This window comes from Ascaphus truei, chromosome 3, assembly GCF_040206685.1.
Source record: "Ascaphus truei isolate aAscTru1 chromosome 3, aAscTru1.hap1, whole genome shotgun sequence".
In the NCBI taxonomy this organism is placed as follows: Eukaryota; Metazoa; Chordata; class Amphibia; order Anura; family Ascaphidae; genus Ascaphus; species Ascaphus truei.
Window position 1 is genome coordinate 115,487,335 of NC_134485.1, and position 18,513 is coordinate 115,505,847.

General features: G+C 47.1%; 1 protein-coding gene across 1 annotated transcript in view; it reads left to right on the plus strand.

Moving 5' to 3' along the window:
• The window catches only part of GDPD1 (glycerophosphodiester phosphodiesterase domain containing 1), a 78,004-nt gene extending 75,172 nt beyond the window's left edge, over positions 1-2,832 (plus strand). Inside the window, exon 10 of the mRNA XM_075589380.1 lies at positions 325-2,832. Within this exon, the coding sequence (XP_075445495.1) occupies positions 325-447 (123 nt within the window). The 3' untranslated portion in view covers positions 448-2,832. The remainder of the gene's footprint in view (positions 1-324) is intronic.
• Positions 2,833-18,513: the final 15,681 nt, after the last annotated feature.

Here is an 18,513-nt window from a genome sequence, read left to right on the forward strand (position 1 = left end):
GATTACATAGGGTCTGAGATTTTACTTGGTAATTTGCAGTCTGTGCTCTTGCATTCTGTATAGAGCAGGCGTCGCCAACGCCCGTCCGCAAAAGCTATGAACAGGTCAGGTTTTCAGGCTGTCCTGGCTTCAGCGCAGGTGGCTGTGTATGTCTGTCTTTGACTCAGCCACTGATAGAGGCACCTGTGCTGAAGCAGGGATATCCTGAAAACGTGACCTGTTTGTAGCTCTTGAGGACTGGAGTTGGCCACCCCTTGATATAGAGGAGATATTTGTCGGTGTTATTTTTTTTAACAGTCTTCCTTCTTCCGTCTCTCTATTCAGGTGTATATCTGGGTGCTAAACAATGACGAGGAGTATAAAAGAGCATTCGACTTGGGGGCCACTGGTATAATGACAGACTATCCCACCCGGCTGAAGGAGTTTATAGACAAGAGCTTGCATTAAGCAGCAGCGCGAAGGCGAGAAAAACAAGATGTCACTGCGCACCAGCAGCGTCAACCATCTGACGGATATCTTGCTGTACAAAGTCTAATATGATTAGATCACCATACCTCACACTCGGCAGTGTAGTAAATACTTAGATCAGTGGTTCCCAAACGTTTTCGGTTCAAGGCTCCCCAAGGCGATCAGGATTTTTCCGCGGCGCCCAAAGTAAAAACAAAGTTGTATATACATACCTAACAGTTGCAGTGCGCAGTTGGTGTCTCTCTCAGGCACACACTCTCTCAGACACACACTCACTCTCAGACACACTCTCACTCTCTCAGACACACTCTCACTCTCTCAGACACACTCTCACTCTCTCAGACACACTCTCACTCTCTCAGACACACACTCTCTCTCTCAGACACACACTCTCTCTCAGACACACTCTCTCTCAGACACACTCTCTCTCAGACACACTCTCTCTCAGACACACTCTCTCTCAGACACACTCTCTCTCAGACACACTCTCTCTCAGACACACACTCTCTCAGACACACACTCTCTCAGACACACACTCTCTCAGACACACACTCTCTCAGACACACACTCTCAGACACACACTCTCAGACACACTCACTCTCTCAGACACTCTCTCTCAGACACTCTCACTCTCTCAGACACTCTTTCACTCTCTCAGACACTCTCTTTCACTCTCTCAGACACACTCATTCACTCTCAGACACACTCATTCACTCTCAGACACACTCATTCACTCTCAGACACACTCTCTCTCACTCAGACACATTCTCTCTCACTCAGACACACTCTCTCTCACTCAGACACACACTCTCTCTCAGACACAAACTCTCTCTCACTCTCTTAGCCACACTCTCTTAGCCACACTCTCTCAGCCACACTCTCTCAGCCACACTCTCACTCTCTCAGACACACTCATTCACTCTCAGACACACTCATTCACTCTCAGACACACTCTCTCTCACTCAGACACATTCTCTCTCACTCAGACACACTCTCTCTCACTCAGACACACACTCTTTCTCAGACACACACTCTCTCTCAGACACACACTCTCTCTCAGCCACACTCTCACTCTCTCAGCCACACTCTCTCAGACACACACTCTCTCAGACACACACTCTCTCAGACACACACTCTCTCAGACACACACTCTCTCAGACACACACTCTCTCAGACACACACTCTCTCAGACACACACTCTCTCAGACACACACTCTCTCAGACACACACTCTCTCAGACACACACTCTCAGACACACACTCTCTCTGACACACACTCTCTGACACACACTCTCTGACACACACTCTCTGACACACACTCTCTGACACACACTCTCCCAGACACACACTCTCCCAGACTCTCACTGATACACACACACACTGGTACACACATACACTCACTGATACACACACACACACACACACACACACACTGATACACACACACACACACACACACTGATACACACACACACTCACTGATACACACACACACACACACTGATACACACACAGTGGAGAGCAGTGGAGAGCAGAGGCAGCGACGGGTGTGAGTGACTGGGGTGGAGAGGGAGGGGAGGGAGGAAAGGCAGGAGATCCGTGCAGGCGGCTCCCCGCCTCCCCCTGCACACAGTCACTGATACACACACACAGATACACACACACACACACACAGATACACACCCACCCACAGATACACACACAGATACAACACACACACACACAGTGGAGAGCAGTGGAGAGAAGAGGCAGCGACGGATGTGAGTGACTGGGGGGGAGGAAAGGCAGGAGATCCGTGCAGGTGGCTCCCCGCCTCCCCCTGTACCCACCGCCAGGACAGGCAAATGTACAACTCCCCCCCAGCACCCCTGCTACCTTCTCCTATCACCCGGGGCAGGGGGACGGGACACCGCGCAGCCACCAGCAGACAGAGGAGCCAGGAGCGGGAAGGCAGACACACACACTCACTGTGTGCCCCCAGCCCCCAGCTTCCTCTGACCTGCAGTCAATCCCCTGCGGCCCGGTCGGCATTAAGGAGGGATGGTGGGGAGGGATAATCAGAGGGATGGTGGGGAGGGATAATCGGAGGGATGGTGGGGAGGGATAATTGGAGGAATGGTGGGGAGAGATAATCGCGGCGCCCCTCTAGGCATGCCACGGCGCACCAGGGCGCTGCGGCACACAGATTGGGAACCACTGACTTAGATGATACATATGTATTTAAGGGGATCTTATATAGTTTACATTTGTAAACAGATTAAACAGAGTCAGGACTAAACCGCAGAACTGTATATTCTAGAAACAAACACAAGACCTTTCATACAAAATGTTTGCAGTATTTTACTTGCCTGAAAAACTGTTTTTTTTAATTTTTTTTCCGTTTGAAACTTCTGGTTGCATTAGCTGCAAAATCCACCCCGAGGTATAACCGACTGATACCAAGAGGGAGAAGGAAGCTTATCACAGATAGAAGTTGATTGGTTTGTAGGAGATAGTGAGTTTTAACTGTTCCATTCCTGCAAGGGCCTGTTTTTATATTGGGAAGACAGCCACATTGTTCTGCGATGGGGAGCGACCAATACATATGTGACATTTTTTTTTTAAATTTTAACTTAAATCGCTGCCAGAAAAGCCAGAAACACATTGCAGTGCTTTGCAATTTTAGCTCTGACACCTCTGGTAGTAACGGGTTTCAGAAGTGCAGATGTAGCCAACGTTAGTGCAACTGCTGGCAGGCGGCAGCTGGGCCTACACAATGCAGCAGCGGGGGAAGCCGCCACTGTTTTGAATCAGCCGTGCGTGAGAAGGGGCGGGGCTTCTACATTGCTGAGAAGGGGCGGGGCTTCTACATTACTGAGAAGGGGCGGGGCTTCTACATTGCTGAGAAGGGGCGGGGCTTCTACATTGCTGAGAAGGGGCGGGGCTTCTACATTGCTGAGAAGGGGCGGGGCTTCTACATTGCTGAGAAGGGGCGGGGCTTCTACATTGCTGAGAAGGGGCGGGGCTTCTACATTGCTGAGAAGGGTGGGGGCTTCTACATTACTAAGATGGGACGGGGCTTCTACATTACTGAGCAGGGGGCGGGGCTTCCCCACTAATTCTCCCGGTGGAAGCGCGGCAGCATGTGCAATGACGTTGACTGCGTCTGTAGTTCTACCTACTGGGCATTTTTGTGATAAGTGGCAGCGGTGGCTGCAGTATAAGAGGGTACACGCACCGCAGATCTCTGTGGTTAATTATTGGAAAGGTGTAGCTTGACTTTTAGATTTTATGGGGCTATAGTGTCAGTTCATCGAGAGCACCAACATGCAAAAGGAATTCATAGACACCTGTACACACACAACATGCAAATCGATATCCATACACATACTGTACAGCAAGGGCGGCCAACTCCAGTCCTCAAGAGCTACCAACAGGTCAGGTTTTCAGGATAATCCCGGCTTCAGCAGAGGCGGCTCGGTCTTTGACTGAGCCATCTGTGCTGAAGCAGGGATAACCTGACCTGTTGGGGAGGGGTCTTGAGGACAGTAGCTGGCCACCCCTGCTGTACATACATAATTGCACCAATACTCACACACACACATACTGGGCTCACACACGTGTTTACTGGGGTTTTGAGATAAAGTTAGGGCGTGCAATAAAAATAAGGTAGGCATGGGTTGGGCCATACAGCCTGTCGCTTCCATTATTTTCATGGTCTGCATCGTAGACTCGTGGCTAGTACCTGGGATCATAATGCTAGTACCTGGCTGGGAGCTCTCTGATCTGATGCTTATCAGAAAGTGGCTGAATCAAATGGCTCTGCAGCTTTTTTCTAAAACTGCAGTATTTTTTTTAATTTAACTTTTTTACATTTAGATTAAATTAAGTATAGGATGATGCAAATTGCATGGCATAAATTATTCACCTTGGTCGTTTCAGCTGCCAGACAATTTAGACTACTACCGCAGTTTATGGGGTCTAATTATTAAAGTAAGTCTCTGAAGAACTAGGGCACAACAAGTATAAAAAAAATAGCACCATAATTATCATTTGCAGTTTCCTTTTGATTTGTTTGGTGCAATTCTTTTGCACGGGTTTTGCTCCAGTTTTGTAACCGGGAGGCTGTGCATGTGTTCTAAGACTCCCGCTCAACATCGCTGAAACCCAGATTGACTAAATGCTGCTAAACCTTACTGCACCCAAGGCCTATTGCACTTAATGCAATTTAGCACATTTGAGTAAATCTGACCCAGGGTTACAAGGATTTGTAGCTGTTTTGGAATGTCCTGCTGACATTATTAAAGCCATGACAATAAAATACAGACAAACATGAGCAGTATAATCCCAAGATACTGTACTGGCTTGCAAAACACATTTCACCGTGTATTATTCTGTATAATACAAAGCATTAGAAAAGTGCTTAATAAATCTTTTTATTAAAAAAATAAATTTCGGGCTGTATTTATTTACAAATCAATGATTGATTTGAGACACTACAAGGTACAGTGTGTTCTGTTTTATTTAAAAAGAAAACATATATATATATATATATATATATATACACAGTATATATTTCACATATATATATATATATGTGAAAAAGAAAGTACACCCTCTTTGAATTCTATGGTTTTACATATCAGGAAATAATAACAATCATCTGTTCCTTAGCAGGTCTTAAAATGAGGTAAATACAACCTCAGATGAACAACATCACATGACATATTACACCGTGTCATGATTTATTTAACAAAAATAAAGCCAAAATGGAGAAGCTATGTGTGAAAAACGAAGTACACCCTTACTGCTTCCATAGGAATTAAGATGCTAAGTAGCAGACAGGTGCTGCTAATCAAATGCCCTTGATTAATTAATCATCAGCAAGTGGGACCAGCTCTATAAAAGCCGACGTTTTAGCAGTTTGCTGGTCTGGAGCATTCAGGTGTGTGTTAACACAATGCCAAGGAGGAAAGACATCAGCAATGATCTTAGAGAAGCAACTGTTGCTGCCCATCAATCTGGGAAGGGTCATAAGGCCATTTCCAAACAATTTAAATTCCATCATTCTATAGTGAGAAAGATTATTCAAAAGACAGTTGCCAATCTTCCCAGAAGTGGATGTCCCAGCAAATTCACCCCAAGGTCCGACCATGCAATGCTCAGAGAAATTGCAAAATACCCAAGAGTTACATCTCAGACTGTACATGCCTCAGTTAGCATGTTAAATGTTAAAGTTCATGACAGTACAATTAGAAAAAGACTGAACAAGTCTGGTTTGTTTGGAAGGGTTGCCAGGAGAAAGCCTCTTCTCTCTAAAAAGAACATGGCAGCACGGCTTAGGTTTGCAAAGTTGCATCTGAACAAACCACAAGACTTCTGGAACAATGTCCTTTGGACAGACGAGACCAAAGTGGAGATGTTTGGCCATAATGCACAGTGCCACGTTTGGCGAAAACCAAACACAGCATATCAGCACAAACACCTCATACGAACTGTCAAGCACAGTGGTGGAGGGGTGATAATTTGGGCTTGTTTTGCAGCCACAGGACCTGTGAACTTTGCAGTCATTGAGTCGACCATGAACTCCTGTATACCAAAGTATTCTAGAGTCAAATGTGAGGCCGAAATTGGGCCATGCAACAGGACAATGATCACAAGCACACCAGCAAATCTACAACAGAATGGCTGAAAAAGAAAAGAATCAAGGTGTTGCAATGGCCCAGTCAAAGTCCAGACCTCAACCCGATTGAAATGCTGTGGCAGGACCATAAGAGAAAATTCCTCCACAATGATGTGAGAGACTGATAAAGTCATACAGAAAACGATTACTTCAAGTTATTGCTGCTAAAGGTGGTTCTACAAGCTATTGAATCATAAGGTGTACTTAGTTGTCACACATAGCTTCTCCATTTTGGCTTTATTTTTGTTAAATAAATCATGACACGGTGTAATATGTCATGTGTTGTTGTTCATCTGAGGTTGTATTTACCTAATTTTAAGACCTGCTAATTGTTATTATGTTATTGGTCCTGATATGTAAAACCACAGAATTCAAAGAGGGTGTACTTTCTTTTTCACACAACTGTATATATGGCTTGACAAATTATACAAAAATCTACTCGCCAGACAAGAAAGGGACTGGCTCACCCCCCACCCAAAGTGTTTTTTTTTAATGGCATGCGAGGCCTCTCACCCTCTTCTTCTCTTCTCTCACCCCTCTCCTTTTCCTCTTCTCACCCCCTCCTCTTCTCACCACCTTCTTCACCTCTCACCTACCTTTCTTTGGTGGAGCAGGGCAGCAGAGGAGGATGGTGGGCGGCGGCAGAAGAGGAGGACTGAGGAGGACCACGGGAGTGGAGCAGGGGAGGTGGGCGGCGGTGGCGGACTGAGGATCATGTGAGCGCAGTACTAGCACCACAGGAGGACGGCCGGGAAGAGCACACCCCAGCGGCAGATACCAGAAGTGTAAAGACATACGGGACGGACCGCTAAGGCGCCCTCTTCCCCAGCCGTCCTCCTGTGCCGCTAGTGCTGCACTCACATGATCCTCAGTCCTTTTCTCCTGCTGTGCACTGTCTTTTTTTATGGAGAAAAATGTTTTTGAGCATTTGCACCATTAAAGACATGGGGCCATACTTACTAAGCGATGTTACTTCCTAAGACACTACGGCATGGCAAGATCCCTAATGGCCCATTCAAGGTGTCTTATAGCACCGCTTATAAAAATAAAATAGTAGCCGCACTGATAGAGCTCTTTAAAAAATGAATAATTCGGTTCTTTCTGATTTTTTCCAAAATCACTAAATAAGCATTTATTCACATAGAATAAACGCAAAAAAGGAGCCCACCCCCACTCATAGTGTTGTATATAAAAACATGTATTACATAAAAAAGAGGTAAGTATTGCACGTACTGTACAAGAAATATAGAAGCTTATTTCAAGTAGAAGAAGGGCTTAGCTTTTCTGTACTGTCCAGCAGAACTCCGCATATGGTGGGTCATCAGTCTGTGTTGAGATCCTTCCAGATACTCGGCTGCCACCGGAATTCAGGGGGTGAACGCCGCTGATGTTTCAGCTACTCACCGTTCAATTCACTCCCTCGGTGAGTGCAGAAACACAGGTTAATGACATCAGTCCAGGGCTCCTTCGGAGCGATGGAAAATAAAATCATCCCGTGATGGGCTAATATTCCAGAGTGTAGTAATAAACACTAAATATTGGGTCAGTAAGCAACCTTTGCAACAGGGCAATTAATCCAACGCGTTTCATGGCGACGCCTATAGCCACTTCACCAGGGAATCATTCAAGTGAGAGAGCCGGTCCTATAAACCCCCAACCAGTGACTGGCTGATGTAAACCAATGGATGAGTACACTAATCGCATGCAGCTGACGGCCAGTGCTTGTCAAACGTGGGGGGCAGCATATAGAACAAGTATTGTGAAGTTATAACAATAGCATTTATTATACCAGCGGTGCGCAAACTGGGGGGCGCGAGACTGACTGCGGGGAGCGCGGGGTTTACAGAGGCCCCGTGCGCTTCCCGAAGGCACATAAATTAAGTGCCGGGGAAGCGGTGAAGGCCTCTGTAGACTTCACTTACCTTGGAAAAAAACTAGGGTATGACCCCCAAATATCGAGGCCACTAGCCAGGCACTATGGAGTGCGTTTTAAGAGGAAGGTTGGACGCCCATTATTTAGTAATATAGGTATAAATATGAATATGGGGTACCTCCGATACTAATATGGGGAGTGGGGTATTGGAATACCGGTAGAGGTACACGGGGACACCTCCCAGGGGGGCGCCCCCTAGTAAATCACAGCCCGGCTACCATAAAACCTCACCTGTCTCCCCTGTGTACCGCGTGGAGGTCCCTAGGAAAAGCCGTCCCTGTTTACAGCTCACAGCTTGATCCGGAGACTCTGCAATGGAGGGATCCCGCTGTCGATGGCGTCTGCGTGCTCCAACCGGATGTGACGTCACAAGTAGAAGAGAAAAAAAATTGTCTGTCAGAGTTAAAGGGATCCCTAAGGGCTTCTTTGCATGTGGAAATTGTTCTATGTGTAAGTATGCTCATAGTACTAAATATGTTGAGTCCAATGGAAAAAATCATTACATAAAGGAGTTTCTAAATTGTAATACGGCTTTCACCATATATCTTTTAAGATGCGGCTGTAATAAAATGTACGTAGGACGCACAATTAGATCAGTTAAAACTCGCATTGCAGAGCATGTAAGACTTATTAAAAGAAAGGACACTACACACCCTGTCCCTAGACACTTTTCTAGATGCCCTAAAGGAGGTATAAATAATTTTTCATTCACTGCAATTGAGCATATACCATGTCATACTAGGGGAGGATACAGGGAAGGTGTCTTGAACAAACAGGAAATGTATTGGGTGTACACCTTGAACACACTCCATCCGGCCGGAATCAACCAAGACTGGGAGCTTAAGCACTTCTTGGTGGGATAATGGCCCTTTGTGGAGGGGTGTTCAAGGTGTGCCACATTGTATTGAACTATGCCCTAATATCGTACTAATGTATATTGTGTTATATATATAATGATGAATTACCCACTTTGCATATAGAGATGTTCTGACAAATATATAAATTATCTGTGTTCATAGAATTTATTTCATTATCTTTATGAAGGTTATGACCATATCCACTTTTCAACCAGAGTAAATGAATAGTTAATTTAATATCAATTGAAAAATTAATCTAATACCAGCAGTTGTAGTACACCCATTTCTATGTTTTTAACTTTATACAGCATTAGGCTGTTTTTATTTATTTTGTTTAAATATGTATTGTTCAATTTTTGTAATTTTGTATTTGTGCATGTCCCCCCATGTCGTGGGTATGGTAATGAGAGCAATCACTAGATTATAGCCTATTCCTGATTGATCAGGTGCAGGTTAGATTGACCTTTATTTCGATTGGTTGTTGATCTGACTCACCCCCTATATGAACAGGGACATGTTTGTATGAACGGCACTCTTTGAAAAAGTCCGGGATAGGACGAAACGCGTCAGAGTGATCATGCTGTACTGTGCTGGTTACTAATAAAGTTTTTTTACATCATACGTTGGCTGAGTGAAGGTGCTGTGAACCTCGGGAGCATTTTTTTCTCTTCACTTACCTTGGCTCCGGTGGCTTCTTAGATGTTTTGCCATGGCAACGCGGCGTCAAATGATGCCGCGACGTCATGACGCCAGAGCCTAGGTAAGGGGGGGGGGGGGCGTGGAGAGAGGGCAACTGCCGGCAGGGGGTGCAGGGAAATAAATTTGGATTATACAGTACATAATCTGGATTATACAGTACATAATCTTTCATTAATTAAAAAAACTTGAAATTAATAAACACACAACCCCAGCAAGCTCTAACCCCAGAACCCACCACATCACACAAAAAAAATGAATGCTGGGTGCACACAAACAAAGAGCCACAGACCAAAAAGAATGAATAATATATATTAATCAGAAATCCAGGTGTTTGCAGAAATACAGAAAGACAGAAAGACAGGGAAAACCAACCAGTCTAATAGATACACAGAAACATGAAGTCCGCAGCACACTCAATAGAAAAAGGCTTATTTAATCTCAATAAATCATTAGGCAATCACCAAAACTCCAGAGCGACGTATGTTTCAGACCACAAGGTCTTTTCTCAAGCTCTGTGTTGTCAATGAAGCAGGGACAGAATATATAGGGTGGAACAGACATACAGAAAGCATTAAAGTCATAATCACCAAACGTAAAGCAACTAATTTTAAGACTTGCTAAGGAACAGATGATTGTTATGTCCTGATGTGTAAAACCATAGAATTCAAAGAGGGTGTACTTTCTTTTTCACACAATTGTATATATATATATATATATATATATATATATATATATAAAACACCTTTTCCCTGTGACTAAGGGAACTAACTATGTGTGCTGCCTTTACCTGTGACTCACAGAAGGCCTTAGCCTCCGCCGCTGGGAGCCTGGGGTGAGCTCTCGATCTCCTTGGTACAGTGCCTCCACCTCGGAGGGATCCTAGTTCTGCAGGATAACCCCTCACAGGAACTAATACAAGAATATTAATACACACTACACAGGTATAATGTAACAATTCACTAGCACGCTAATAACAATGGTACGCCCAACACAACGTCCCCCACAATGCAATGACCCAACACAGTGTTCACCATCCTCGGTAGGGTTCCCCCAAAGTACTGAGGATGCCTGGACACCTAACCACCTTAGTGTCCGTAGACAAGTCACACCCAAAGAGTGTGTGTGTGTGTGGAGTAGCGCTACCCCTGTGTAGAGTCGTTGGTGCACATTGGTACCTTCCTGGTCTCAGGCCAGAACAGGGTAGATGGGAGATGGTGGATATGCAGGACCGCACTGTGATCCCACGACGCGGGGTCGACCAAATCCCTCCTCGCCTTACCGATGGCGTCCGCCGCTTGATGGAGCTCCAGCTGCAGTGTCTCCCTTTAAGCCTATAGGGGCCTGTGGTCTGGTCCACATGCATGAATATTACACCCCCACAAACACATACATATAATGTACACACACTAATAGGTATATACTGTATAAGCATTAACATACGCCAAAATGTGTGGGGGAATAAAATGCATCTCAATAATAAGTCCCTTTATTTAGTTTTTTTTCATTGTTTTTCTGTGCAAAACAGTGTCATTTACAAATACACAAAACATACATACATACATACATACATACATATGTAACGGTATTTCTGGCCCGGCCTGACCCACCCAATCTCACATTGGCCCCTGTGGTCTAACCGGCCCCCATTACAGTGTGGTAGTGTCTGGTGGTGCACCTGTTGGCAACAGGACTCCTGAGTCTCCCGCATGATGGTGTGTGGGGAGGACCCATCCAGACAGGCAGCTGAGGTAGTGTGCTGAGTCTCACCTAGTTCCAGTGCAGCGCCTCCACCTCTCCAGGGTCTCTGCGTCCGCATGGGGATGATCCTGACGAGGAACTCCTCCGTGGTGCTCCTCTCTGTACATTCACTCCACACATGTACACGAGAGGGTTTCTGAACGAACACATCTTTATTGAGTGATGTGGGCTAGCTACCCCTCGCAGTTGAGATCTAGCCTCTCATGATTGTTCACTCTGCTTCCCTTCAAAGGTGTATCTTTCCTTAGATAGGGATTCCCTATCCCCGCAGGGATCACTACCCTGTGCCAGGTCCCTGGACACAGTCTCCCCTGGAGTTACTATAACATAACTAACTCTCTGACAGCACTTGAACTCCTTTCAGACTTCTCCTAGAACTCCTGCTCGAACTAGCACTTAGATCTGTGCAGAACTAGAACTAACTTTTAGAAACAGTGCTGTGCCTTATGTAACTCTGGGGGCTGACACAACTGCTGACATCACCAACCAGGGAATCAGAGTCTGTGACCACTCCCACGCTACACAGGACACCTAACCAGGGTGTGAGGGAAAACCTCCATGATTACTGCTGGCATGCCCACACTTACCAGGCCTTGCTGCCAGCAGGAGAGATGACTTTAGGCATTTTATATGACCGCTACATTCTCCCCCTGGTGAATCCCATCGTCCTCGCTGGGACCTAAATTTGTATACCTCTTTCCAGGAAGCACTGCAACAGAAAACATAATCAACATCACACGATTCAAATACAGTATACATGAATACAGTCATCCGCCAAGCCCGCCCCGACCAGCAGCCACGGACCCGCGTAATGCGCAGTACCACCTAAAAATAGTGACAGGGGTCAGGCTTCTTGACCTCTCTCCCGCCCATATCTATGACCGTGACGTGATAATGCCTAGGCAGCACCCTCTCAGGCCTATATGTCACCCTGTGCTTATAGATATTTCGGCCAATGCCCCATACCCGCACTAAGTGCTCTATGCGCTCCTCAGCCTTCTTCCCTATCACGGAACTCCCTCTCCCCACTAGGTGCATTTCTATGGCCTCCCTAAGCCACCTATCCCGGTTGTCCTCTATCTCATCCATGAGAGGCTCAGGGACATACGGGTACTCCAACCCGTGGGAAGATTTATACCGAGCCATTATGGTTCTCTCGGCCCTACTAATCCTAGTCAGGTCAGCCTTACCTGCCCTCCCAGGCAACACCCATGATAGGGGCTCATCAGGGTCCACGGGGTCTGATAGGATGCTAGGACCCATAGGCTCTATTTCCCTATTCTCAATCTGCAGCCATCGCTCCTGCAGCTCTCTGTCCCTCTGTTCTGGGGTAAACTCTCCCACAGCCCACCAGTAGTCCACTACATCCTCTCGCCGGATGAGGAACAGAGTGCGGTCCATCCAGGCGGAGTACCCTTCAAATAATGGGGCCCACCAACGCCTCTCTTTAAACCTATCGGACCTCTCTGACTCCCTATCATCGTCCATGGAAAATACCCCCGATGACCGCTCAGATCGCGGTACAGACCACCTAGAAGATCCCGGGGCCTTTTTCACCGGCGCCGGAACTGCAGGGGGCAACCATCGGCCTACCGCCGCCCCTCTCAATTCTCCCCCTCCCCGAGAGTCACCTTCCGTAGCGCCACTGCGCTGTCTTTCCCCAGTCCGTCTCCCTTCTCCCCCTGATGATAAGTCCACATACTCCAGACTAGGCGGGGAACCCGGTGACTGTGTGGTTGGGGCAGGGGTTTTAGCTAGGGCGTGGGGTTGGGCATAAGGGCGAGAGACTGGACCCCACGGGGTTATGACCCGTTCCTGACTGTCCGTAGACTGGTCCAATGAGGATATCTCATCCTCCTCAGTCCTTGGATCGCCCATCCAACTCCTGGGCCTTGTAGGTGATCGGGGACCTTCCCCCGATCGCCGAAGCGTCGCTGCATCTGTTCTGGGTGTTCCGCTGTCGCCACCGGAAGTGATGTCCTCCCCGGAACCGGAAACACCGTCATCGCGGGTTGGACCCCCATGCGGGATCTCTTCCTCAATTACGACATCCGGAAGCTCCGCCGTCGTCGCCACCGGAAGTGATGCCGTCTCTCCACGTGCGCTTGCGGCCTGGCTCGGCCCTTCCTCCGCTGCGCTGTCTGCCGGGACAAGGTAAGTGATGGGGCTGCTTCTCTTACCAGTCCGCAGGGGCGTCGGCGTCTCTCTCCCGTCGCTGCCCGGTCCTGGGTCGGCGGGACTCCGTCGCTCGGCTCGCCGATCTGCGGGGGACGCCCTGTTCTCCAGACCGCCACTCACCCCACGGGGTGTCGTCCTTCCGGTCTGCCTTTTTGGCTCCGCTCTTAACACCGCCAGCTCACGGAGGTCCTCGTCCGAGTAATCCCCTTTCCCTGACTTAGGGGTCTCCGAGCGGAGTGAAAGTCTCTTTTCCCCGAGTGCGGGGGGTGATTCAACCGCCTCGATCGCCACTGACCCAGCCGACTTGACCGGCTCCAGCCCCTTGTCTCTGGGACTCGCGCGGTTGATCCATAGCGCGCCCGGGGACTCGGCGGAGCGCCTTGCCATGTCCACCGGGGGGTCAGCAGGCTGGATTGGAATAAATGTGGGCATAGGCCACAGGTATAAAGTCCCGCAATGAGGGCAACGTGCCGCCGTGTTGACCGTGCCTCCGGGCAGCCCACATTGTAGGCAGAGCCCGACCACCGTCTCGGTGTTGGCCACCCTTACTACTAGCAACCCGCCGGGTACTGAGTAGGGCTGGGTGGAGACCATCATGCCCACAGTGGAGGAGCAGGCCATTCTTTGCACAGGAGCCACTTCCTGTACAGGTCTCTTCTTCTCAGTGGTTCCTCGCAACTGACTGGTGGAAGTTGCTGGATCCGCCACTCCCTGCTTCGGCTCCTCCCTTTTCTGACAGAGCTGGAACCCGCCCCCAGGGGTTGCAATTATGGGCGGGTCCCACAGGGGAATATCATGCCCCTTAATTAAAGCCGCACCCTTCTCAGTCCTGGTAGGCGCGGTTAGCGTTTTCGCGCCAATTTCCCCACAAGGGCGGGGGTCTTTTCCCGCGGCCAGTTCCCGCCTTTTCCTTGCAGCCGCCCTTTGTGCAATATAACCCTCCTTTTTGCACGGCTCTTCCACGGCCGGAACTACCTTTTGTAGTGGCGCCGTCTGGATATCAGTCCCTGGGCCCAGTGGGTGCATTCCCACAGGCCATAGTTGAAATTCACTCCCCCTGGTAGAAATCAGGGGAGGGTCCCATAGACTAAGCGGTTGACTCAGCACAGGGGCTGAGTTAGTCACTGTCCATGCAGGCGCAGCCATAGCTTTCGCGCCATGCCCCCAATCAGGGCGGGGCTCTGCTGTTCGCGCCATTCCCGGCCAGCTCTTTGCAAGTCCTGTATCAGCCACATTTTCTGTGACTGGCCCATGCGGTTTCCCTAGCAAGCGGGGACCGCCATTTTGGTTGGCTTTTAAGCCCAAAAAGTCATTTTGTTTGCTCTCCTCGCGGGGTTCTCCCCCAATTATGACAATTTCCTCACACTCTTCAAGGGTGGCCCCTCGGTGTCCCAGACAGGATAAAAACGGGGCAGCCACGGCCTTCGCTCTGCTCCAGAGCAGACTGGTTAATGATAACTCGGCGACTGTTTGCTCTTCAGTGGGGTGCACGCCACGGGTGCCCTCCCCATCAGCCTCTGGTCGCCATTTTGTGGTCTCCGCACCACGCGGATCCTCCATTCTTTGGGTTGTCTCACTCTCGTACCAATTATCGTACATGGGGCTCCGCTCTGCGGGGCAGCCTCCACATCAGTACAATAAAGAGTTGCTCAGATGCACCACCACATGTGTACCTTATCTAGGTGTGACCCAGTGTTGCACTACCTCAGGCTAGGCTCACTCTCTCAGTGTCTGCTGTGACTCCTTCCTCCCAGTCTGTGCTCCCTACGGTGAGTGTCTGGAATGGGCTAGGTACTCTGGCTCTGCCATGCAGTACTTGGGGCGTCTACCTATCTTGGTCAGCGTAGCGCAGACCCTCTCCAGGACTCCTGACCAAGTTAACAGGCTATCCCTTCTGGCATCCTACCAACTAGCACTGCCTCAAGGTGACTCGGTCAGCTATAGCCCGGCTCCAAACCCCTCACTCCTTTCAGGCCCCTAGGTCGTCCCTGCGAACTGACAATATCCCGTCAGCCCCCTGACCACCCCTAGGTCCGTCCCTACGCAGCACAGAGTGGCAGCAGACTCTCTCCCTGTTTCCCAGTGTGCCTAGCTAGAGCCTGTCCTGATGACAGATCTGATCTCAGCAGCTCGCCTCCAAATGTAACGGTATTTCTGGCCCGGTCTGACCCACCCAATCTCACATTGGCCCCTGTGGTCTAACCGGCCCCCATTACAGTGTGGTAGTGTCTGGTGGTGCACCTGTTGGCAACAGGACTCCTGAGTCTCCCGCATGATGGTGTGTGGGGAGGACCCATCCAGACAGGCAGCTGAGGTAGTGTGCTGAGTCTCACCTAGTTCCAGTGCAGCGCCTCCACCTCACCAGGGTCCCTGCGTCCGCATGGGGATGATCCTGACGAGGAACTCCTCCGTGGTGCTCCTCTCTGTACATTCACTCCACACATGTACACGAGAGGGTTTCTGAACGAACACATCTTTATTGAGTGATGTGGGCTAGCTGCCCCTCGCAGTTGAGATCTAGCCTCTCATGATTGTTCACTCTGCTTCCCTTCAAAGGTGTATCTTTCCTTAGATAGGGATTCCCTATCCCCGCAGGGATCACTACCCTGTGCCAGGTCTCTGGACACAGTCTCCCCTGGAGTTACTATAACATAACTAACTCTCTGACAGCACTTGAACTCCTTTCAGACTTCTCCTAGAACTCCTGCTCGAACTAGCACTTAGATCTGTGCAGAACTAGAACTAACTTTTAGAAACAGTGCTGTGCCTTATGTAACTCTGGGGGCTGACACAACTGCTGACATCACCAACCAGGGAATCAGAGTCTGTGACCACTCCCACGCTACACAGGACACCTAACCAGGGTGTGAGGGAAAACCTCCATGATTACTGCTGGCATGCCCACACTTACCAGGCCTTGCTGCCAGCAGGAGAGATGACTGTAGGCATTTTACATGACCGCTACACATACATACATACATACATACATACATACTTACATACATACATGCACTACCCTATAAGTGTGTTTTATCTCTGCAGCCTTTTCATGTCACACAAGTTTTGGGACTTTTCCTCCTTTTTCATGCATGGTGTGTTTTATCTATTTGCATGTTTGACATTTCATGTTTTGGCTACATCAGCTTTTTCTGTCTTACTTAGATGCACCTTTCACCTCTGGCTAGCCATTTACATTTAAGGGTTATTCATTACAGCACCAGAGGATAGCCTTATATGTCTCACTATATCGAGACTTCTATTCACGTGATGCATGTTCAGATTGTGCCCATTATTGTTAGCGGCAGACCTTTGATCTCCTCCGGAGAAGCAGTTCTGGTATTCCCCTCCCTTTTATTTTACCTCCCCTGTTTTTATGATTTTCACCAATAAATTGTTTCATTTTCACTGATAACCGTGTGCTCCTCTAGAGAATCTTTTTGATGTTGTTAGTACATCATTATTTACATTGACGTTATTAAGAAGGCTGTATAAGTTATTCAGTGTGGAAAAAGTAAAAATGGAAGGAAAAACTAAAAGGCTAATGAAAACATCTCTAGCAATATTTCCTGTATATTTGGCAACATTTTCTGTTGAGCATGATGAAAATGGAACAGTTTTGACATAAATTACAAATATCATCTATTAGAAAAGATACGGTACAATGGAAAGTTCTCTCTTCTGAAAAAAGACATTGTCAAGGGAATGTTATTCTCAAGGGAATGGACCAAAAAAATTCTGAAGGGAAATGTTAACGTATGTATTTAAAAGGTCATATGCACATGCTTAAAAAAAATATGAGGTAATACTATAGCAAAAACGAAAAGAAGACAAGTACAGACCTTTTTAAGTAAGTTAAAAGATATATATATATTAGGCCACAGCCCCCATCCCTACTTACAGGTAAGGAAATTGTTGTGCAGCATCAGAGGAGTACAAGGGTAAGTTATCACCACGATAAGGACATCAATACAAATGTCCGTGACACACAACACGTGGGTACCGTTCTTATGGGAGTCACGTTATGATGTCCGGTCATTAAAGATCATAAAAATAAGAATGATCAAAATAATTATTATCCATTTGTTATTACTACATTTAATCCAATGCATTGTAAGATACAGAAAGCTTTACCAAAACATTGGAACATCACTAGAGAAGATCCGATATAAGGCAGTACGGTTGACAATACACCTAAAATGTTTCAGAAAGTCTTTGTCCCTCAAGAACATTCTAAGTCCGAGTTTGCTAAAAGAAATTCCCAAACAAAGCAGTTGTATAAATTGGTTAACTTCCAAACCGCTGGGGAACTATATGTGTAACAAGTGTGTTATATGCAAATATATGGACCCACAAAGGAATTTGTATTGCCATCAGGAAAGATGAGTAAAATTGATACATTTATCAACTGTAAATCTAAGTATATAGTCTGCAAAATCTCCTGTGCCTGCGGCCTGGATTATGTAGGCACAATCAAGAGAGAACTTCATGTAAGAATAAAAGAACTCGTTAATAACAAAGAATGCTAAAAAAAACTGCAACAAAATAAAAAATACATCATCTTCCAAAACATTTTTTTATTAAATCATGACAGTGATTTAACACATTTTAAATTAATTGGTTTGGAAAAAATACCCCCACACATCAGAGGGGGAGATTGAAATAAAAAACTAATGCAGAAACAATGGATTTATAATTTACATACTGTACAAGAGTTCCCAATGGTCTGAATGAACATGAGATATTGTCCCTTACCTTTAAAAGTTCATGATTAATTTTCTTGGTATTTTAACTTTATTTTAATAAAAATGTTATTTGATTGTTATTTTCATACTAAATTAGGATGTAATATTGTGAATAATCTGAGTAATTCTTGTATCAAGCAGCACTGATATAGGAGAGTATCAAATTGGTATGTTCTTTAAATGCACTTTAAACGACGACACCTTAATATGTAAATGA